Source organism: Stenella coeruleoalba (assembly GCF_951394435.1).
Source record: "Stenella coeruleoalba genome assembly, chromosome: 4".
Classification (NCBI taxonomy): domain Eukaryota; kingdom Metazoa; phylum Chordata; class Mammalia; order Artiodactyla; family Delphinidae; genus Stenella; species Stenella coeruleoalba.
Window position 1 is genome coordinate 103,242,129 of NC_137149.1, and position 24,214 is coordinate 103,266,342.

The following is a 24,214-nucleotide window of genomic DNA, read 5'->3' on the forward strand; positions in this document are numbered from 1 at the left end:
TGACCCGGGGCAGCCGGATTTCCGGTTCTCGAGCTGACGGGACGGAAGCGAGGGGAAGCGCAATCTCTTTAGTCTGCGTTAGTCTCTGCCTTCGCCGCAAATGGTAATGACTCTTAGGTTGCCTCCCCTTTTCCCCCTTTCGCTACCCGCCCATAGCCTGGGCGTGGTTCGGGGCGAGGAGGAAAGCCCCTGAGGAAGGGCCGCTCTCCGGCCGCATCCGCACTTGTGATAGGGCGGCCCCTCCGTCTCCCGGCGGCGGCCGAACCCTCGAGAAAGGGGCCGAGCTCGGCCCGCCCTCCTGGCTCTGAGCTGGTCCGGCGCGTGCTCCGCCGGCAGGTAGGCGCCCAGGCGCTTCTCAGCGCCCAGAGCTCCTCTTCTCCGTTACTTCCTCTTCATTCCTTCAGTATATATCCTAACATTTACTTTGTGCCAGTCAGCAGCCACGCCGTGGGGACAAAAGTGAGAAAAAACGCACGCCCCACCGTGCCCTCAGGGAGCTCACAGACTGGTGCCGAGAAAGACGTTCATCGGGGACTCTGAAATAAATGGAGGATTACAGCTTTGAGAAGTGCTAGGAAGGAGACGTGTGTGTTCCCCGAGAGCTAATCCTAGAGAGGATCTGACTTAATCTGGCTGTCAGGGAAGGTTTCCCTGGGGAAGCAACGCTTGGGCTGGGAGCTCAGCCTAGGTTAGGGTGCCAGGAGGAGTCAGTGTGCCAAGGCGTGGTGGCGAGGGAACATGGTGCCTGTACGAAGCGTTGGGAGGGACATGTACCGGCCTCCTAAATGGAAATTGGGCGCCTCTGTGCATCGCTAAATATGACTTGCCTTATTAAAGAAGCCAAACCCCTAGAAAATTGTATGAGCAGAGCTGCAGGTTTTGCAAGAAAATATTTCCCTTTGGCTTTCTAGCATGATTTCATGTTACCTAGAACATACTGGAAGGTACCGGGAACGGTAACTGTGTTACTCTTAGCTTTGGAGTTAACTAACCCTTTTAATTTTCTTTCAGTTCTGGTATGAGTTGCTAAAACCATGGTGAAATGTTGCTCGGCCGTTGGATGTGCTTCTCGCTGTTTACCAAATTCCAAGCTAAAAGGACTGACATTTCACGTGTAAGATTCTGCTGTAGTTAAGCCAAGTACTTCTGACTGTTAGAAAAAGCAAAAGATAGTTCTACTTAAATCATCAGTTTTGCAGCCAAATGCTGTACCCCTGAGCTATACGCCCTAGACGTTCAATTTTGAACTTTAGTTCTCAGGTTCTTTTTAAATAGCCTTTTGAGTTGAATTTGAAATGACAGTGATACTCTTACACTTTTATCATTTCGTTTAGAAGCTTAAGATACCTGCAAAGGTATCACAGGCTGATTACCAAAACTATCATCAACCTCATTTTTGCTAATATTATTACTTTGTATTTTAACATACCTCCTAAGAAGTTCAGTGTTGTTTACGTATAGTTTACAATCCGAAGGATCTTTGCCTAAATATATTCTGTCCTTTAGAAATAGATCAAGCCTATGTTGTAGAGAAAAAATATAAATTACAAGTTCAGGATGGTCCTGAACCAAATTACAACCAAGATCGTCCTAATTTAAAATTTTAGTCGTTCTTCTGACAGAATAGGAAAGAAGAAGCAATAAGATTTAATAATTATGCATTTGCTAAAGGTTTATTTTGCTGCTTTTGGGCCAGACACTGTGCTGTGTGCCAGAGAAAGACCTGCTAACTACTTTGCTAGGTATAAGGAAATCAAAAATGAGTATGTGTACCCTACCGTATTCCAAAAAGGATTTGAACCAGCTGGAAAAATTGGAAAAGATATGGTTATTGGCCTCCAGATCTCAAAATAATTCTGATCTCCAGAATTCCAAACTCTGCAGGTGTTCTCTGCATTCATTCACTAAGCATTTATACCCCTGTTTTGTATTAAATGCTGTACTAAGCAATTTTTTTGATGCTGACAGAAGAATGAAAGTACAAGTGTCTCTGTTCATCTGGGATAAATTCCTCAGATAGGAAAAGGCCCAAGTGATATTCTTTATCATCTACAGATGAAGAAAAACCTTCAGGTGTGGATCTTACTAAAAGGTGTTAAATGTGTTTTGAAACTTTTCTTCTTTATAATGTGAGAAAGATGTAAATGAGGGCCATATGCCTGCAGCATGTTTGGTAGAAAAATCTGACTATGAAAACTGAAAGTTAAGAAAGCATGAGTCATGATGGTTTCCTCAATATTCCAGTTCCCAAGAGTAATACCAAGAATCAATTTAGGCACAGCCTTAATTCAAGTATATAGATATATAGATATATAGATATAGTATATAGATATATATATATCTATAGTGTTTAATTTTAAAATGCTTCTTGTATGTATGTAGTATATATATATACTATAGATATATATATAGATATATATATCTATAGTGTTTAATTTTAAAATACTTCTTGTATGTTTTTCTAGATTCCCCACAGATGAAAACGTCAAAAGAAAATGGGTATTAGCAATGAAAAGACTTGATGTGAATGCTGTAGACATTTGGGAGCCTAAAAAAGGAGATGTGTTGTGTTCAAGGCACTTTAAGAAGACAGACTTTGACAGAAGTACTCCAAATATTAAACTGAAACCTGGAGTCATACCCTCTATCTTTGATTCCCCATCTCACTCACAGGTTTGTTTATGACATACTGCTTACCATCATTACCCACTTTTTTTTTTTTTTTTTTTGTGGTACGCGGCCTCTCACTGTTGCGGCCTCTCCCTTTGCGGAGCGCAGGCTCCAGACGCGCAGGCCCAGCAGCCATGGCTCACAGGCCCAGCCGCTCCGCGGCATGTGGGATCCTCCCAGACCGGGGCACGAACCCATGTCCCCTGCATCGGCAGGTGGACTCTCAACCACTGCGCCACTAGGGAAGCCCCATTACCCACTTTTTATGGTACTATTTAAGAAACTTCACCACACTTGCTACCATTTTTATTGTTTGCTTATTAATTTGAAGCCCATTCTTTAAGTTTTTAGGTTTGTAAACCGCTGCTTAAGCTTTTGTAATGAGTAGTAGGAGAATTTTACCAGAATCCACTCAGAAATATCTGTATATTATTAAGGTTTGGTGAAGCAGGCTACCTTAGGAGTTGGTACAGCTCAAGATTCGTGTCTGAAAACTGGAGGAACATGAGAGGGTTGAACTGGAGTTCCAAGGTGGCAGTGCTCCTCACACTGCAGCAGAAGTCAAGAGCAGAGCCTCTGACAGCCCCAAGGTATAGTTTTAGAGCCACACACACACATTCAAGCTTAAAGCCTAGGTAAGACTAGAAGGTAGAAAACCAAAACAGGAGAAGGAAAGAAGAGAGGTCAGAAAAAGACAATTAAACAATTGTTGAAGTAAACTCTGGTTGAATTCTGTGTTTTTTCCTCAATGATGTTAGTGCCGTGGGTGGGCTGCTTCACCCTCACTATCTCACTTGACTTCGTATACCTGAAAGTGTATTCATGTCCAGAAACTATAGAGACTGACTGATTCCAATGTGGAGAATTCAGGGAGAGCCTGTGGGTTCCCACAACAATAGTCGTGAACCTCCATTGAAAGGTGTCTCCTTCCTGACAGCTGGAAACGAGGAAAGTAGTCTAGAAGAGTGCCTGCTTCCAGGTGGTCTGGGTCACGTTTGCGGCTGTTCATATTGCAGTACCTGAGCTATCCGGTGGAGACTGCCTCACTTACTTCTATATTAATAAGCGTACAGTATCTTGTGCAATTTGCTCTCAAGGGTTTGTTTCCTATAGCAGGGAGTCATCTGTAATGTTAGGAGGACCTTAAGAAATATGGACATACTAAATCAAATAAACCATAAATTACTAACTTTGAAAAACTATTTCCTAATAACAAGTGAATTTTTTATTATAGGAAATTAGATGATACAATCAAAAAGAAAATTAAAATTAACAATAATCACGTAATCCAGAAATAATACTGTTAACACTCTGATGTGTATCTTTCCAGTCATTTGTATGTGTATGTTTGTATATAAATTCATCTATATATATTCTTACAAAATAGAATTATACTGTATATCCTTTTTATTTTTTGCTTCACTCTTTCGTTCTTTCAACATTCATATAGTGCTGGCTGTGTGCCAGGCACTAGTCTAAGCACTTTACATACAAACTCTCTTAGTCCTCAAAACAACCATAAGAGTTAAATACTATTATTATTCGCATTTAACCACTTGAGAAAACTTAGGCTCAGAAAGCTGAAATACATTCCCCAAGTCGCACTGCTGTTAAATGGTAGAGGCTGGATTTGAACCCAGGCATTTTGGCTCCAAAGTTCACTCTTAACTACTGTTTTCCATGATGTTAAACATTTTTCCACAAGGAGACTTCCCTGGTGGTCCACTGGTTAAGACTCCACGCTTCCACTGCAGGGGCACGGGTTCGATCCCTGATCAGATCCCGCAAGCCATGTGGCATGGCCAAAAGAAAAAAAAAAAAGACACAAGGACAGTGTGACAAATGTCCTCTTAAAAATATATATTTTTTCCACAACAATGGCTTTCAAACTTTAGTCTACATAAGTATTATCCAGGGAGCTTGCTTAAAATGCAGAATCCTGTGCCCCTCTCCCAAAGAATTTGATTCAGCAAGTTTGGTTTGGAGTCTAGGAATCTGCACTTTTTAACAAGCACCCCGCATGATTGTGTTGCAGCTCAAGGGATCACATTTTTAAGATGAACCTATATGGAACATCAATTTTTTAACTAAACTTTATAGTGAAGTCAACATATATAAAGGCCCACCATAAAGCTTATACCAATCTGCTTACCTACTAGTTATGCATAAAAGTGTCTGTTCCCCCTAATCCTCAATGTAAATTGTGATTTTAATCTTTGGTAAAATTGATAGGCAAAAATGCCAGCTTATTGTTTTAATTTATCTCTGAATATTAGAAAATGATTATTTCTAATATGAATATTAGAAAATGTGTTTCTGCATTTTTTTCATGTTTATTAGACGTTTTTATTTCTTATGTGAATCACTTATTCAGGTCCTCTTCTATTTTCGTCTTTTTCTAAGCTGTTTTGGAACAACACTAGATATTGAGGCTATGAATCATTTAACTGCCATCTATGTTGCAGTTACTTTTTGTTATTTGTCCTTAGCTCACATTATGAGGTTGGTTTGTTTTGTTTTGTTTTGTTTGAAATTCAGACTTTTTTTTGAGTAGTCCTATATTTTCTCTTGTGCTATCTGACTTTAGCCTTTAAGATTATGTAAATATTTCCCATGTATTTTTCTACTTCCTCATTGTTTTCATTCTTACATAAATTTTCAGTATATAGAATTTCATTTTGACTTATACATAAAGGATATAACTGTTTTTCATAATTAGTTCATTTTTTCATGATTTATAGCCTTTCTCCACTTATTTAGAATGACACTTTTTATCCTAAAGGCTTTTATCTACATGATCTATTCAGATTTTTCTAAGAGAGTAGTACACTTTTTAAACTATTGTTACTGAGTAGGGTGTTTTTAATACTTTGTAGGGTATATCTTCCCTCATTGTCACTCTTTTTCCAGAAATTTTCATGTTTCCAGATCAACTTTAGAGTTACTTTGGGGAAGTTCCTTTAAAATACTCTCAGTAAATTTAAATTGTACTGACTTTTCTTTTTTTTTTTTTTTTTGCAGTACACAGGCCTCTCACTGTTGTGGGCTCTCCCGTTGCGGAGCACAGGCTCCGAACGCGCAGGCTCAGCGGCCATGGCTCACGGGCCCAGCCGTTCCGCAGCATGTGGGATCCTCCTGGACCGGGGCACAAACCCGTGTCCCCTGCATCGACAGGTGGACTCCCAACCACTGTGCCACCAGGGAAGCCCCTAACTTTTACTGACTTTTAATAGCAATTTCCAGAAAAAGAAATATATTAATTTTACTACATACAGTTAAGAAGGTTAAATTTTTTCCAAAGGATAGAAAATCTACAATGATTGTTATTAACTATTCTTAACAGGGGAAAAGAGAAAATCTTCATTGTAGGAAAAACTTCACCCTCAAAGCCCTTCCAGTCACAAACCACAATCACCAGCTTGTTGGTGCTTCCTCGTGTATCGAAGAATTCCAGTCCCAGTTCATTTTTGTAAGTAAAATTACTTACTGGGCTAATGTTAATATTAAGATGACCATGTCCTCTCTCTTAGGATTAAGTTTTCAAAATCTTATTGAAAAACTAGGAGTTTAGGTGTTTGAGATTTTTTTTAAATATGTAATATCCAGAAATATTGCTTCCCAGGGTCATTATAATTTATATATTTGCAATAACGATCCACAGGTAGTTAATCTTTTGTTACATAGTTCAAAGAGTGCTTTCACAAGGATATTTCAACCAATAAAATACAATAATTAATTCCTCCCTATAGGTACTATAGTTTCTATATGGAAATATCTAATTTAAAAAATAGTTATGTCTTTAGGTTTTCTTAAAGGACAGTCGTACACACACATTATTGAAGCTTTATTCATCTCATTGCCTGTTGATGTTAGAACCAGGCCTGGAATCCAGATCTGTTTTACTGTCTTGATTACTATAGCTTTATAATAATTCTTGAAATAAGACAGTGTTAATCTTCCAACTTTGTTCTTTTTCAAAGTTGTTTTGGATATTCTGGGTCCTTTGCATGTTCATATGAATTTTAGAATTACTTTATAAATTTCTACAAAAATCCTGCTGGAGTTTTGACTGGGATTATGTTGAACCTACAGATCTACTTGGGAAGAACTGACATCTTAATAAGACAATTTTATGTCTTCCAGCCCATGAATTCATTGTATCACATAATTTATTTAGACCTTTAAATTCTCTCAGCAGTGTTTTGTAGTTTTCAGTATACAGGTCTTTCACTCCTTTTATCAGATTTATCCCTAAATATTTTATATATTTGGATGCTGTTATAGACAGTGTTGTTTTATTTACTGTTGAAGTGGGGAAATAAATTTTTTTTTTACTTTTTTATTTTATTTTTTTATACAGCAGGTTCTTAATAGTCATCAATTTTATACACATCAGTGTATACATGTGAATCCCAATCTCCCAATTCATCACACCACCACCACCCCTACACTTTCCCCGCTTGGTGTCCATACATTTGTTCTCTACATCTGTGTCTCAATTTCTGCCCTGCAAACCGGTTCATCTGTACCATTTTTCTAGGTTCCACATATTTGCGTTAATATAGGATATTTGTTTTTCTCTTTCTGACTTCCTTCACTCTGTATGACAGTCTCTAGAACCATCCACATCTCAACAAATGACCAAATTCCATTCCTTTTTATGGCTGAGTAATATTCCATTGTATATATGTTCCACATCTTCTTTATCCATTCGTCTGTCGATGGGCATTTAGGTTGCTTCCATGACCTGGCCATTGTAAATAGTGTTGCAATGAACATTGGGATGCATGTGTCTTCTTGAATTATGTTTTTTTCTGGGTATATGTCCAGTAGTGGGATTGCTGGATCATACGGTAATTCTAATTATAGTTTTTTAAGGATCCCCATACTGTTCTCCATAGTGGCTGTATCTACATTCCCAGCAACAGTGCAAGAGGGTTCCCTTTTCTCCACACCCTCTCCAGCATTTGTTGTTTGTAGATTTTCTGATGAAGCCCATTCTAACTGGTGTGAGGTGATACCTCATTGTAGTTTTGATTTGCATTTCTCTAATAATTAGTGATGTTGAGCAGCTTTTCATGTGCTTCTTGGCCATCTGTATATCTTCTTTGGAGAAATGTCTATTTAGGTCTTCAGCCCATTTTTGGATTGGGTTGTTTGTTCTTTTAATATTGAGCTGCATGAGCTGTTTATATATTTTGGATTAATCCATTAATCCATTAATCCATTAATCCTTTGTCCGTTGATTCGTTAGCAAATATTTTCTCCCATTCTGAAGGTTGTCTTTTTACCTTGTTTATGGTTTCCTTAGCTGTGCAAAAGCTTTGAAGTTTCATTAGGTCCCATTTGTTTATTTTTGCTTTTATTTCCACTACACTAGGAGGTGGATCAAAAAAGATCTTGCTGTGATTTATGTCAAAGAGTGTTCTTCCTATGTTTTCCTCTAAGAGTTTTATAGTGTCCGGTCTTACATTTTGGTCTCGAAACCATTTTGAGTTTATTTTTGTGTATGGTGTTAAGGAGTGTTCTAATTTCATTCTTTTACATGTAGCTGTCCAGTTTTCCCAGAACCACTTATTGAAGAGACTGTCTTTTCTCCATTGTATATCCTTGCCTCCTCTGTCATAGATTAGTTGACCCTAGGTGCGTGGGTTTATCTCTGGGCTTTCTATATTGTTCCATTGATCTATGTTTCTGTTTTTGTGCCAGTACCATATTGTCTTGATTACTGTAGCTTTGTAGTATAGTCTGAAGTCAGGGAGTCTGATTCCTCCAGCTCCGTTTTTTTCCCTCAAGACTGCTTTGGCTATTTGGGGTCTTTTGTGTCTCCATACAAATTTTAAGATTTTTTGTTCTAGTTCTGGAAAAATGCCATTGGTAGTTTGATAGGGATTGCATTGAATCTGTACATGGCTTTTGGCAGTATAGTCATTTTCACCATATTGATTCTTGCAATCCAAGGACATGTTACATCTCTCCATCTGTTGGTATCATCTTTAATTTCTTTCATCAGTGTCTTATAGTTTTCTGCATACAGGTCTTTTGTCTCCTTAGGTAGGTTTACTACTAGGTATTTTATTCTTTTTCGTGCAGTGGTAAATGGGAGTGTTTCCTTAATTTCTCTTTCAGATTTTTCATCATTAGTGTATAGGAATGCAAGAGATTTCTGTGCATTAATTTTGTATCCTGCAACTTTACCAAATTCATTGATTAGCTCTAGTAGTTTTCTGGTAGCATCTTTAGGATTCTCTATGTATAGTATCATTTCATCTGCAAACAGTGACAGTTTTACTTCTTCTTTTCTGATTTGTATTCCTTTTATTTCTTTTTCCTCTCTGATTGCCATGGCTAGGACTTCCAAAACTGTGTTGAATAATAGTGGTGAGAGTGGACATCCTTGTCTTGTTCCTGATCTTAGAGGAAATGCTTCACTTTTTCACCATTGAGAAGGATGTTTGCTGTGGGTTTGTCGTATATGGCCTTTATTATGTTGAGGTAGGTTCCCTCTGTGCCCACCTTCTGGAGAGTTTTTATCATAAATGGGTGTTGAATTTTGTCAAAAGCTTTTTCTGCATCTATTGAGATGATCATATGGTTTTTATTCTTCAATTTGTTAATACGGTGTATCACGTTAATTGATTTGCGTATATTAAAGAATCCTTGCATTCCTGGGATAAATTCCACTTGATCATGGTGTATGATCCTTTTAATGTGCTGTTGGATTCTGATTGCTAGTATTTTGTTGAGAATTTTTGCATTTATATTCATCAGTGATATTGGTCTGTAATTTTCTTTTTTTGTAGTACCTTTGTCTGGATTTGGTATCAGGGTGATGGTGGCCTCATAGAATGAGTTTGGCAGTGTTCCTTCCTCAGCAATTTTTTGGAAGAGTTTGAGAGAGGATGGGTGTTAGCTCTTCTCTAAATGTTTGATAGAATTCATCTCTGAAGCCATCTGGTCCTGGACTTCCGTTTGTTGGAAGATTTTTTTATCACAGTTTCAATTTCATTACTTGTGAGTGGTCTGTTCATATTTTCTATTTCCTCCTGGTTCTGTCTTGGATGGTTATACCTTTCTAAGAATTTGTCCATTTCTTCCAGGTTGTCCATTTGGCATAGAGTCCATTTGGCATAGAGTCTATGTCCATTGGCATAGAGTTGCTTGTGGTAATCTCTCTGGATGCTTTGTATTTCTGCAGTGTCGTAACTTCTCCTTTTTCATTTCTAATTTTATTGATTTGAGTCCTCTCCCTTTTCTTCTTGAGGAGTCTGGCTAAGGGTTTATCAATTTTGTTTATCTTCTCAAAGAACCAGCTTTTAGTGTTATTGATCTTTGCTATTGTTTTCTTTGTTTCTATTTCATTTTTTTCTGCTCTATCTTGATGATTTCTTTCCTTCTGCTAACTTTGGGTTTTGTTTGTTTTTCTTTCTCTAGTTCCTTTAGGTGTAAGGTTAGATTGTTTATTTGAGATTTTTCTTGTTTCTTGAGGTAGGCTTGTATAGCTATAAACTTCCCTCTTAGAACTGCTTTTGCTGCATCCCATAGGTTTTGGATCGTCCTGTTTGCATTGTCATTTGTCTCTAGGTATTTTTTGATTTCCTCTTCGATTTCTTCAATGATCTCCTGGTTATTTAGTAACGTATTGTTTAGCCTCCATGTGTTTGTGTTTTTTATGTTTTTTTCTGTGTAATTCATTCTAATCTCATAGCGTTGTGGTTGGAAAAGATGCTTGATGTGATTTCAGTTTTCTTAAATTTACTGAGGCTTGATTTGTGACCCAAGATGTGATCTATCCTGGAGAATGTTCCGTGCACACTTGAGAAGAAAGTGTAATCTGCTGTTTTTGGATGCAATGTCCTATAAATATCAATTAAATCTATCTGGTCTATTGTGTGATTCAAAGCTTCTGTTTCCTTATTTATTTTCATTTTGGATGATCTGTCCATTGGTGTAAGTGAGGTGTTAACGTCTCCCACTATTACTGTGTTACTGTCGATTTCCTCTTTTACAGCTGTTAGCAGTTGCCTTATGCATTGAGGTGCTCCTATGTTGTGTGCATATATATTTATAATTGTTATATTTTCTTCTTGGATTGATCCCTTGATCATTATGTAGTGTCCTTCCTTGTCTCTTGTAACATTCTTTATTTTAGAGTATATTTTATCTGATACGAGTATTGCTACGCCAGGTTTCTTTTGATTTCCATTTGCATGGAATATCTTTTTCCATCCCCTCACTTTCAGTCTGTATGTGTCCCTAGGTCTGAAGTGGGTCTCTTTTAGACAGCATATAAATGGGTCTTGTTTTTGTATCCATTCAGCAAGCCTGTGTCTTTTGGTTTGGGCACTTAATCCATTCACGTTTAAGGTAATTACCTATATGTATGTTCCTATGACCATTTTCTTAATTGTTTTGTGTTTGTTTTTGTAGGTCCTTTTCTTCTCTTGTGTTTCCCACTTAGAGAAGTTCCTTTAGCAGTTGTTGTAAAGCTGGTTTGGTGGTGCTTAATTCTCTTAGCTTTTGCTTGTCTGTAAAGCTTTTGATTTCTCCATCGAATCTGAATTAGGTCCTTGCCGGGTAGAGTAATCTTGGCTGTAGGTTCTTCCCTTTCATCACTTTAAGTATATCATGCCACTCCCTTCTGGCTTGTAGAGTTTCTGCTGAGAAATCAGCTGTTAACCTTATGGGAGTTCCTTTGTACATTATTTGTCCTTTTTCCCTTGCTGCTTTCAATAACTTTTCTTTGTCTTTAATTTTTGCCAATTTATTACTGTGTGTCTCGGCGTGTTTCTCCTTGGGTTTATCCTGTATGTGACTCTCTGTGCTTCCTGGACTTGGGTGGCTATTTCATTTCCCATGTTAGGGAAGTTTTCTACTACAATCTATTCAAATATTTTCTCGGGTCCTTTCTCTGTCTCTTCGCCTTCTGGGACCCCTATAATGCGAACGTTGTTGCATTTAATGTCCCAGAGGTCTCTTAGGCTGTCTTCATTTCTTTTCATTCTTTTCTCTTTATTCTGTTCCGTGGCAGTGAATTCCACCATTTTGTTTTCCAAGTCACTTATCTGTTCTTCAGCCTCAGTTATTCTGCTATTGATTCCTTCTAGTGTATTTTTTATTTCAGTTTTTGTATTGTCCATCTCTGTTTGTTTGTTTTTTAATTCTTCTAGGTGTTTGTCCTTTAATTCTTCTAGGTCTTTGTTAAACATTTCTTGCATCTTCTTGATCTTTGCCTCCATTCTTTTTCCACGGTCCTGGATCATCTTCACTTTCATTATTCTGAATTCTTTTTCTGGAAGGTTGCCTATCTCCACTTCATTTAGTTGTTTCTCTGGGGTTTTATCTTGTTCCTTCATCTGGTATGTATCCCTCTGCCTTTTCATCTTGTCTATCTTTCTGTGAATGTGGTTTTTGTTCCACGGGCTGCAGGATTGTAGTTCTTTGCTTCTGCTGTCCTCTCTCTATTAAATAAATTGACTCTTGTATATCAATCTTGTATCTGTCAAACTTGCTAAACTCACATATTAATTATCAAAGCTTTTTTTTAGAGGTTATCCGGTTTTCTACATAGACAATCATGGTGTCTGTCATTAAAAACAGTTTTATGGTATCCCTGGCGGTCCAGTGGTTAGGACTCCACACTTGCACTGCTGAGGGCCCAGGTTCAGTTCCTGCTTGGGGAACTAAGATCCCACAAGCCACGTAGCGTGGCCAAAAAAAAAAAAAAAAAAACAGTGTTAATTCTTCCTTTCCAATATGAGTGCCTTTCATTTCTTTTTCTTGCTTTATTGCACTACCTTGAACCTCCAAGGTTATGCTGAAGGGAAGTACTGAGAAATGATCTTTATGCTTTGCTCCTGATTTTAGGAGGAAGTTGTTCAGTCTTTCACTATTAAAGATATTCATATGATATTAAATATGTTATTTCATAACTGCCCTTTATCAGATTGAGGAAGTACCTTTCAATTTTTTTCTTTCAGTTTTACTGAGATATAATTGACATATAGCCCTGTATAAGTTTAGAGTGTACAGTAATGGTTTGATTTACATATATCAGGAAGTGATTATCACAGTGAGTTTAGTGAACATCCATTATCTCATATAAACAAAGTTAGAGAAATAGAAAAAAAATTTTTTCCTGTGGTGAGAAGTCTTAGGATATACTCTCTTAACAACTTTCATATATAACACAGCAGTGTTAATTATATTTGTCATGTTGTACATTATATCCCTAGTACTTATTTCTCTTATAACTGGAAGTTCTTACCTTTTGACTGCCTTCATCCAATTCTCCCTCCTCCTATCCCCTGCCTCTGATAACCACAAATATGAACTCTTTTTCTGAGTTTGTTTGTCTGTTTTTGAAGTATAATTGACCTACAACATTATGTTATTTCCTGTTATACAACATAGTGATTCCATATTTCTATACATTTCAAACTGATCACAATAAGTATAGTTACAATATGTCACCATATAAAGATATTACATAGTTATTGACTGTATTCCCAACACTTGTACCTTTCATACCTTTGACTCATTTACTTTGTAACTGGAAGTTTGTTCCTCCTACTTCCTCACCTGTTTCTTTCCTCCCCACCCCCTCTAGCAATCACCTGTTTATTCTCTGTATCTACATCTTTGTTTCTGCTTCATGTTTGTTCATTTGTTTTGTTTTTTAGATTCCACGTATAAGTGAAATCATACAGTATTTGTCCTTTTCTGTCTGACTTAAATTCACTTAGCATAGTACCCTCTAGGTCCATCCATACTGTTACATAGGAAGTGCCTTTCTACTCCTACTTTGCTGAGAATTTTTATCAGAAAGGAATGTTTTGTCAAATGCTTTTTCTGTGTCTGCTGAGAGATCATTTGGGTTTTATTTTTTAGTTTGTTAGTATGATTAGTTACACTGATTGATTTGTTTTTATTTTTATTTTTGGCCACACCACATGGCTTGTGGGATCTTAGTTACCCCACCAGGGATTTGAACCTGGGCCCTTGGCAGTAAAAGCAGAGTCCTAACCATTGGACCACCAGGGAATTCCCCAGTTAATTTCTTAATGTTAAACCAGCCTTGCATTCTGGAATAAACCCTACTTCTTCATGATGTTATTCCTTTTATATATTGTTGGATTAGATTTAAAATTTAGTTTAGAATCTTTCCTTGTATGTTCACAAAGAATATTGGCCTATAGTTTTCTTTCCTTTGAATGTCATTGTCTGGTTTCAGTATCAGAATAATGCTAACCTCAAAGAAAAAGTTAGAAAATGTTGCCTTATTTTTCAATTTTCTAGAAAACTTTGTATAGATTTGCAGTTATTTCTTCTATAAATATTTGGTAGAATTCCCCAGTAAAACAATCTGGGACTGTAATTTTCTTTGTGGGAAAGTGTTTTAAGGAGCTAGTTACCTTCCAAGGGATTTGTCCATTTTATTTCAGTTGTCAAGTTTATTAGCTTAAAATTATTCAAAATATTTCCTTATTATCTTTTCAATATCTATAGAATCTGTAGTGATACCATCTGTCTCATTTCTGATGTCAGTGATTTGTTTCTGTTTTCTTTTATTGCTGATTAGTCTGCCTAGAGATTTATCAGTTTTATTGATCTTGTCAAGAACTAGCTTTCACTGATTTTTCTGATTTTTTTTTTGTTTTTATTTTCTACTTCACTGATTTCCACTCATCTTTATTATTTCCTTTTACTTATTTCAGTAAAATGTGCTCATCTTTCTAGTTTCTTTCTTTTTTTTTTTTTTTTTTTTTTTTGGCGGTACGCGGGCCTCTCACTGCCGTGGCCTCTCCCGTTGCAGAGCACAGGCTCCGGACACGCAGACTCAGCAGCCATGGCTCACAGGCCCAGCCGCTCCGCGGCATGTGGGATCTTGCCAGACTGGGGCATAAACCCGTGTCCGCTGTATCGGCAGGCAGACTTTCAACCACTGCGCTACCAGGGAAGCCCTCATCTTTCTAGTTTCTTAAGATGGAAGCTGAGGTCATAGATTTGAGGCTTCTTCCGTTCTAACGTTAGCATTTAGTGATATTAATTTCTCCTTAAGTATTGCTTTAGCAGCATTCCACAAATTAAATGTGTTTTCATTTTCATTTAGTTCAAAATACTTCCAAATTCCATTTTGATTTGTTCTTTGATCCATGGGTTGTTTGGAAGTGTGCTATATAGTTTGCAAATATTGGGGAATTTCCCCAATATCTTTCTATTATTAATTTCTAACTTAATTCTGTTGTGGTCAGAGAATATACATTGTGTGACTTGAATGCTTTTAATTTTTTTGAGACTTATAGCCTACAATATGGTCTGTCTTGGTAAACGTTCTGCATACATTTGCAAAGAATGTATAGTTTGCTGATGTTAGCCAGAATGTTCTATAAATGTCAATTAGGTCAAATTGATAATGTTCAAATCTGCATTCTTAATTAATTTCTGTCTACTTGTTCTGTCTTTTATTGAGAGAGAGCTGTTAATCTTCTAGTATACCTGTGGATTTGTCTAATTCTCCTTAAATTGTCAGTTTTTGCTTGTTACATTTTGCAGCTGTTATTAGGTACTAAATATTTAGTATTCTTATGTCTTCATAAATTAACCCCTTTATTTTTAAGAAGTGGCCTTCTTTATCCCTGGTAGTATTCATTGCTCTGAAGTCTACTTTGTCTGATAGTAACATATCCACTCTAGTTCTCTGTTTATTAGTGTTATTGTAGTGTATCTTTTTCAACTCCTTTACTTTCAACCTGTTTGTGTCTTTTTATCTTTAAAGTGCTTTTTTTCTGGGCAGCATGTACTCTTGGGTCTTGATTTTTTTAATATAACCTGATAATTTCTGCCTTTTAATTGGATTATTTAAACTCTACACTTAATGTGATTATTATTACATTACTTTAAATTTTTTTATATCACATTACTTAATGTGATATGGTTTGGTTTAAATCTGTCATCTTACTTATTTCCTGTTCCATTTGTTCTTTGTTCTCATTTTCTTTTTTTGCCTTCTTTTAGATTAACTGAATTTTTTTTACAATTCCATTTTGTCTCCTTTTTTTCACTCATCAGCCATAACTCTTTGATAGTTGCTTTTGGGTTTATAGCATCCATCTTTAATTTACCACAGGCTACATGATAAGTGATATTATTCCACTTAGCATATGGTATATGAATCTTATCATAATATACTTTATTTCTCCTCTCCAACCTTTTTTGCTACTGCTATCATACATTTCACTTTACATATGCTATGAACCCCACACTACATTTTATTATTTTTGTTTAAACAATAAATTATCTTTTAAAGAGATTTAAATAATAGTAAATCTGTTATATATTATTTATTATGATAACAAATCTATTAAATTTATTATAAATAAATTTAAATTGTAAGTTTTATGTGCAGGTATCCTATTTGATTCTCTTTTAATATCTTTCATGTCTCTGCTTAACTTTTAAACATATATAATACAGTTTTACTAACTTTGTTAATTCCCTTGTCTGCTAATTCTAACATTTGTGAGTTCTGGGTTGGTTTCTGTTGATTGGTTTATCTCTTATTATGGCTCGTATTTTCCTGCTGCTTTGTGTGCCTGGTAAATTTTGAGTGCCGGATTTTACCTTGCTGGATGTTGAATAGTTTTTTGTCCTGTTTTCTTGAGCTTGGTTACGGAGTTTGGTTATTTGGAAACAATTTGATCCTTTCAGGTTTTGCTTTGTTAGGTAGGACTAGAACAGTGCTCAGTCTCAGGCTATTTATTCTCCACCACTGAGGCAAGACTTTTGTATACTCTGCTCAGTGCCCCATGAATCTGGTCTGCCTGGTGGGAGTAGTGTCTATGCCCTGTGAGCTCAGGGCACTCCTGACCTGTTCTGGTCACTCTTTCCTCAACCTCGAGCAGTTTCCTACAAAGAAATACTTGAGGGGGAGCCTCTGAAGATCTCCAGGGTTCTCTCTCTGTGTAGCTCTTTCCTCTCTAATACTTTGCCCTATGAACTGTAGCCACCTTGGTCTCCCTGGATACTTTGCACTATCTCCTCAACTCTATCTACCAAGCTCTACCTGGGTTTCCTCCCCTTGCACTGGCCTAGAACTCTCTCAAGGCAGTAAGCTGGGCAATCTTAGGACTCACCTCTTTGGACTTAGGACTTAGGCAGTAAGCTGGGCAATCTTAGGACTCACCTCTTTGTTTCCCATCTCTCTGCAGTATCTGCCTTCGTTGCCTGATGTCTGTTTATCTTCAAACATTTTTACATCTTTTGGCCATGTGTTGGGGTTTTTTTAGATAGGAGTCAATCCAGTCTATGTTATTGCATCTTGGCTGAAAGCAAAGTCCTCTTCACTAATTTTAAGTAACAGCTTTTCAAAATTATTTTATGTTACATTTATAAGATATGTCAGTGTTGTTTTTGGATGAAGAAAAGTCTACCCAGCAGACATAAACATAACCACAGTAAATACTGAGAACTTAAATTATCTCTTTAAAACCCCAAGACCAGAGTCATCTCTAAATCCATAACACCCAGCCTGAGGACCTGCTTCAGTGCTCCTTTCCTTTCATACCTTATAAAGTGAAATATTCATCAAAATAAAGCAATTCAGTTAAAAGTTTAAAAATTTAAGTTTTTGTGATAGGTAAAACTTAAACTTAGCAGCTCCACACTTAGGGACCAAAAGCTGTATAGTCATTGTGAATGTCTCGCTGTTCATAAGCAGATACCTACCTCCAGGTGAGAAGTACTTCCCATCCACAGGATTCTGTACTCCTCGTGTATGCCTGGCCTTAGACAAAGAGGGAGGCCCTAGGCGCCAAAAATACTGTTCTACCCCCATCCTCTTCCTGTGTTCTTTAAACCTCTTAGTGTCACCAACTTAAAGATCTTCTCTAAGTATAGTAAGTGGAGAAATAGCTGAGGCCTAGTTATAATTTTTTATCTCACTGCTTGTCTGTCTGGTTTAATAACTTGGTGTTTATGTTTTTAGGAACATAGCTACAGTGTGATGGACAGTCCAAAGAAACTTAAGCATAAATTAGATCAAGTGATCAGCGAGCTAGAGGATACCAAGAAAAGTCTGCGGAATGTTTTAGGCCGAGAAAGACGTTTACAAAAATCATTGAGGAAGACAATCAGGGAATTAAAGGATGAATGTCTCATCAGCAAAGAAACAGCCAATAGACTGGAAGCTTTCTCTTGGGAGTGGTGTCAGGAGAGCATAGAACAAGACTATATTTCATGAAATAATTTCATGTTATGTTCTACCTAAAATTGTTATTGGTACAGCTTTTCAGAAAATGATTACCATCATTAAATAATATCTGTCATTTAGAGTGCTTCTTTGGATCCTCCGCAGCATTACGCATTAGTGTTATTATCCAAAGGCTTTTTTTTTTTTAAGATGTGCAGAAATTTGTGTTGGCTGTCATGTTATTGGGTGACTTGTGACAATTATGTTTTTATAGACCTAAACTAGTGCCAGGTCACTATTGTAAGATGTTAAAAATCAAGAAGATTCTGTAGGACTAAGGAAATGATTTCAAATCAGCCACATTAAGCTGTAATAGTAGAAACTGGACACTTTAGCAGCATCAGATTTTTGGCTTCAAAGGAGTACCTTTGCTTATGTAGGCTTTATGGTAAGTACGTTGAATTGTACTTTAACTGTATTTTACCACAAAGCAGAATTCATTTATAACACATGTCCATCTTGGATCCAATCCAAGGTTCTTTTGTTATCAGTAATACCAAAAGATCTTTTTACAGGGCATCCCATGGTACTGACCTTGAGAACAACATATGGTGCAGATCTTTTGGCTTTTAAAGTTGTTCAGAGCCAAGTTAAGAAGACCCCTGATGAGGTCTTGTTTTTTCGGTACAGTACATCATTTCTCCTCACTAGGAGTACTTTGATGTAAACCAGCATAGCTTTAACAAATTTTTAAAGAGGGTCATAAATCTGATTTTCAAATGGTTACTCTGACGGTTCTGAACAGTTTGTTTCATGACTGTTATTTCATCATAAAGGTGTATCTTCAAAATCTGAATGCCAGTAGTCACTGGATACTTTCAATGCTGTTTTGTATTTTACAGAAAGTAGTGTTACTAACGTTTTTTAAAATACGAAATGCAGAAGAAACCATTAGAAATAGTGATGTGGCTCTTCTAGTTAAAATAGGAATTGGAGAGAGAGTTATAATATTTTCCTTTAATTAGGAGAGTAGATTACTATCCAAGAGCTTTTATTTAGAGAATTGGATAAGTAAACAGCAATTTTAGAATAGCTTCTTACTGAATTTACAAAAGAATAACTCTTAGTTATTTTCTAATTAATCCAAGGGTCAGAAATTTAAGTTTATCTCCTAATTTGTTAGTAAAAACAACTGAAATGAAGAGTCATAAACACTGTGGATCAGAATAAAATTACTAGCCCAAAGCCAAATTCTACTTTGAAGCATGTGTACGTTCATGAACTTCATTCACACGTCCATGCTATAATAGTTACAGTTTGAATATCAGTTATTTCCATGTGTTAACTAGAAATGAGCTGCATTTTTTGCTAATGTTCATTGTAATTTTATTTGTGTTACATTAATATCAGTAAGGATATGGTCACTTGAATTTTTTTATATTTAAGAATTTTCTGTTTTAACGCACGTTACGTTTTTATGTAGGATTCCAAACCTTCCCTCTAAACGGGATTTTACCCACATTTGAAAGATTAGCATTATGCTAAGAAGAAATCATGGAGGTCCTGTCGTTTTACTACCTTAAAAAAAAACTCATTACCTACCCATTATTTATTTGAGTTATTTAATTTTGAATTCATAGTGGACACTCTAATGGGAAGTTTGGGTATGATCTTAAGTTTTATGGAGATTCTGTGATAGAGGTGGAGACTCTTTCCCTCAACCTGTTTTTGAGCAAAAAAAAAAAATTAAAGTCAGTGGACAGTGGAGAAAACTAAGAGGACAGATCCAAGCACAGTATGTCCAAATCCTAGATCTCTGCTGGCTGCTTAGAATAAATCAAGCCCAGAAGACCTATCCAAAAATCAGTCCCCAGTTTCTGCCACTATCGTCACAGTTGCCGCAGTCACTTCTGCCACTAGTGTTCACAGTGAACTCAGCTTTTGTCTTCTTTTTCGTTGGTCTTAGTATCATCAAGAGAGAGAGAACTGTGGGCAAAGTATTGGTATCATCAAGAACCCAGAGCTTTCCACTTGCCATTTATTTTTATGGAGAAATGATTACCAATAGATAGAAATCTGACATAAGAGATAGGGTCCTCTCCACCTGACACCCAAACAAATGCCTGAACATGGTGCATACCTCAGTCCACTGTTCCCAGAGATTCCAGCCTCGCCTGAGAAGGAACTGTCCTGTGCAGAGCAGAGCCAGTCATCCCGCATCCAGAGGTTCCTTAAGCAGCCAAGGCCAACCTAAGACTATCACTTTGCTTTCAAGCTTGGAATAGCCTCTGGATCCTGGAACAAACCAATACACCAGTTCAACCTCAGCACCAAATCAGGTACAAAGGACTTGATATGGCATTTTTCTCCATATCAAGTTTAAATTTCTGGAAATAGATTTTGGTTGCTAATCACAATTATACCATAGTCATTCATTTGAGAAAAGATGAAACGTGTTAAAAATATATATTTACGGGGCTTCCCTGATGGCGCAGTGGTTGAGTCTGCCTGCCGATGCAGGGGACACGGGTTCGTGCCCCGGTCCGGGAGGATCCCACGTGCCGCGGAGCGGCTGGGCCCGTGAGCCACGGCTGCTGAGCCTGCGCGTCCGGAGCCTGTGCTCCGCAGCGGGAGAGGCCACAACATTGAGAGGCCTGCGTACCGCAAAAAAAAAAAAAAAATATATATATATATATATATATATATAGTTTTAATAAAAAGATAAAATTATTATAGAAATAATTTGAGTGGTGAAGAATCCATTATATATTTGAAGAATAAAAAATTTTTTTCCAGTAATGTTCTCTATGTGGTTTTTATACATTCAGTTATTCAATAAAATGAGCCGAGAAAAATCAAGAGTATGTATACAGTGGTTTTGCTTTAACTTCTGCTACATTTTTTCCTCCACCAATAACTGTAATATCTTAGGGTCTGCTAGGTTAGGTGACCCAAGTAGCAGGCCTGCTTCCACCACAATATGAATCTGCCATAGACCTCTTTCCTTTCAGCCTCGCTCGACTTTGATTCCTCAAACTGCATTTCACCATACTTCTAAGAACTGTCACATCTCCCTTTTGGAGATTTGCTCAGGAGAAACCGTGGTGCCCATGCTCCCACATCCCTCACCTTCCTCCCAGCTGTACTTCTGCTCATAGAATTATGCCTGATGCAGAGCAGGAGCTGGAAGAGATGGAGTTGGGAGAAGAAAATGTCGGTCCAGTACAAGGAAACCTCAGAAGCAGAAGCCAGATACAATCTGTCATTTAAGAACCACATGGGGGTCCATAGTAAGCACCAGTAACAGCAGTTTAAGAGGAAATGCTGAGAACTTAGCACATTCAACCATTTCACAAGTATTTTTCAAGTTTCAGGAACTGTATGCCAGAAAATGTAGGCACTAGAGAACCGATAAAGAAAAGACCAGTTCCTACCCTCAAGGAAGTTAGAGGCTAGTAAGACGTTCCAAAGGTCATAATCCAGGGACACCAAGGAGTGCATTTCAGGAGGACGGGCTGCCTGATGCCTTTCTCCTCACTGTGCCCTGCTTTATTAGTAGACACATGTGCAGTAGAATTCATGCCGCAACATCTTAAAGTATTAAGGGCTTCAGTCTCAGTCTCATTCATTTAATCTTTATCTTAGGCGCATAAAGAAGTTTACAGACTAGCATATTTAACATCATAACCCCATCGAGTGTGCCGCTTTCAAAGCCCCATACACTGTTGCGAGGGATACAAAGATGATTAGATGAAGGAATTCACAGCCTACAGGGACGCACATGTATGTAACACAAACACAGAGAAATGGGCAACATGGCAGGACCATGGCAATTAAAGTAGGTGACTATGAAATTAATGGAGCCTCCAAGTTCCAAAATGGAACTTAAGTGTGTCAGTGTGGGCACCTTAAACGGTTCTGTCCCAGGGCCTGGATTCTGTTAGCACCCTCCTTAGATGTGAGAGTAGGAGACCCAACCACCTGGGGAGAACCAAACAAACCTGGGTTCAATTCTCAAGCCTGTCAGTTTATTACATATGGGACCTGGGCCAAGTTACTGAGCTTCTCTATTTACACAGTGGACAGTAATACCTTCCTCACCCTGTTGTAGTGAGAATTATATTTAACTGGTTATAAAACATAGACCATACAATCAGCTCTCCATACATTATTTTTCTCTCTTTAAATGCCATGGCAGGAGCATGGGAAAAGGAGATAAGAACAGGAAGAAGGGCAAAACACAAGAAGGGGAAAATGAACTCGATAGGGAGATAGGGAATAATAGTAGTATGGGCAACAGTGGCCGGTTGAGCTATTTGTGCCTTAAATAAACTTTCCCTCTCTGTGGCAGCTCAAAAGCAGGCAAGGAACATTGTCCCACTGAAAGGGAAAATTTTATTTAATCGTATCCTCCCACGTCAACCCTGAAAAGTCATTTATCTTAGATATGTCTCATTCATTCATTTATTCATTCGATGTCACTTTAAACAGTGCTACTCATCATGTGGTTCAGAAACCCGTGTCCAAGTGAAGGAGCTGGCACCAGAAAGTAAATCAACTACATCACCAAGCCCACTATTTAGTCAACATTTTTTCACAGCAAGATTTTCTCCCTGAATGAAACAATGTGTTGATTTACATTGTCGAACGAGGAGCACCTTATCTCATTCTGGACTAGCTACTTTGAGTAGCACTGTCTCAGAGTACCCAGTCACTTACTAAATAGACAGTCTTTGAACTAACCTTAGCTGAGGAGTCCCCGACATATTTGTGTCAGATAATAAATTTCCCAAATCCTTGTGGTAGAGCTTGTGCAGTTCAAAAATAACATCACATATGACTCAGCAACTCTGGCCTCATGCTTTTCAAGAGACAAGTGTTTTATCAAACAAAGATAATGAAGCATACAGGCTGTGCAGAATGCTAACCACAAATACTAGAGGTGAGCACCTTGTGGAGATGGGCGTCAGTTGCAGACTTGCCAGCAAAGTGTACTCAACGTAGAATTTAATTAGAAATGAAGGGTACTGGTGCTTATAAAAGAGGTAGACTTTATAATGGTACAACGTGCTGCCAGGCTTTACAGCTGAAGGGAAAGACCTCTGAAATCCTGAGGATTTAAAAAAATGTTTTGGCTGCCACTCTATGAGTGACTGTGAGTTGTGGGTGGGTCTTAAAAATAGGGAATGCCTTATTGAGATGTACATTTCACCTTTCTGTGGCTGTCACCATTATCTGGACATATTTTGTTGAAAAGATAGGAAATGGTTTTAGCCAGCAATGAAATGTGGCTATCCAAAGGATCAAACTCACCAAGGCCCATAGGGACTGGAAAATTTTAGAGTGAAATGAAAACGTATTCTATAATTTAAATCTAAAAACAGTTTCAGCAAGTTATTTTTAAATGTACCTTATAGCAAAGGCACTCTGCATGTGCCCAGAGAGGGCTATGGGAGGATTGTTTGTAAGAGCAGAAAATGGAAAGCAACCCAAATTCCACCAAGTGGTGAATCAATAAATAAAACTATGGTGCACCCGTAAAGGCAATAACAAGCAACAATTCAAAAGAAAGAGACCAATCTATATGGATTGGCATGGAAAGAAAAGACATATTTTAAGTGAAAAAGAAAGAATTTAGAAGGCAACACAAAATATCCCATTTATATAAAAATTTTTTAAAGCCACCTACAGAACAGTTTCTGAGTATGCATGTATGTAAATATATAGGAAAAGGTATGGAAGGATATATGGCAAGCTGTTAAAAATGCCTAGTTCTAGAGAAGGGAGCATACACTTCCGGTGGGCGGGGGCGGTGTGAGAGAGAGAGAGAAAGGAGAGGAAGGAAAAAGGCAGGCAGGGAGGGCGGGAGAGAAAATAAAATGTTAACAGCATTCTACAAATTTAAATCAAAACTATGCCATTTCTGAAAAACTAGTAGTTGCTTGTTACCATTACCCTCATCATCTCCTGGAGACATTGGCTAAAGTTGAATCCAAGTCTTAAATTACTACCATTTCCTGTTACTCCTGGATATTTCCAAGAACTCTCTCAACCCCCGCCAGCTTTACTATTTACTAAGTTACAGAAACCACTGTCTGGGAAGGTATGATGACAAGATTTTAGTTAGCTTGCCTGTGACTGATCACCTAGCAGAACCCCAAAGAAAACCCCCTTCATTTCCTGTTGAGAAATTTCCCATTCAGCTTTCCAACTGACTCAATACCTCAAAAAACTAAAAAACAGGACTTCAAAGTACTGCTACCTGAGAAGTATTGCACACTCTCATAGAACTTTTCACAATCTTCATAAATCCTCACATTCTGCCTTTTCTTTGTTTTGTTTCAGATATCCAGG

At 37.5% G+C, this 24,214-nt stretch overlaps 1 protein-coding gene across 4 annotated transcripts; it reads left to right on the plus strand.

Moving 5' to 3' along the window:
- The first annotated feature begins 1 nt into the window (after position 1).
- On the plus strand, positions 2-20,667 carry THAP6 (THAP domain containing 6). Of its 4 annotated transcripts, none has more exons than XM_079919533.1 (6): positions 88-103; positions 1,012-1,114; positions 1,969-2,073; positions 2,466-2,673; positions 6,014-6,139; positions 17,657-20,667. In XM_079919533.1, exons 4-6 carry the CDS (start codon positions 2,509-2,511, stop codon positions 17,909-17,911), a joined length of 546 nt encoding a protein of 181 aa, XP_079775659.1. In that variant the 5' UTR covers positions 88-103; positions 1,012-1,114; positions 1,969-2,073; positions 2,466-2,508; the 3' UTR covers positions 17,912-20,667. The 4 variants fall into 4 exon arrangements, with proteins under 4 accessions (XP_079775657.1, XP_079775659.1, XP_079775660.1 ...); XM_079919534.1 differs by lacking the exon at positions 88-103 and adding an exon at positions 111-336; XM_079919531.1 differs by lacking the exon at positions 1,969-2,073 and having other exon boundaries at positions 2-103.
- Positions 20,668-24,214: the final 3,547 nt, after the last annotated feature.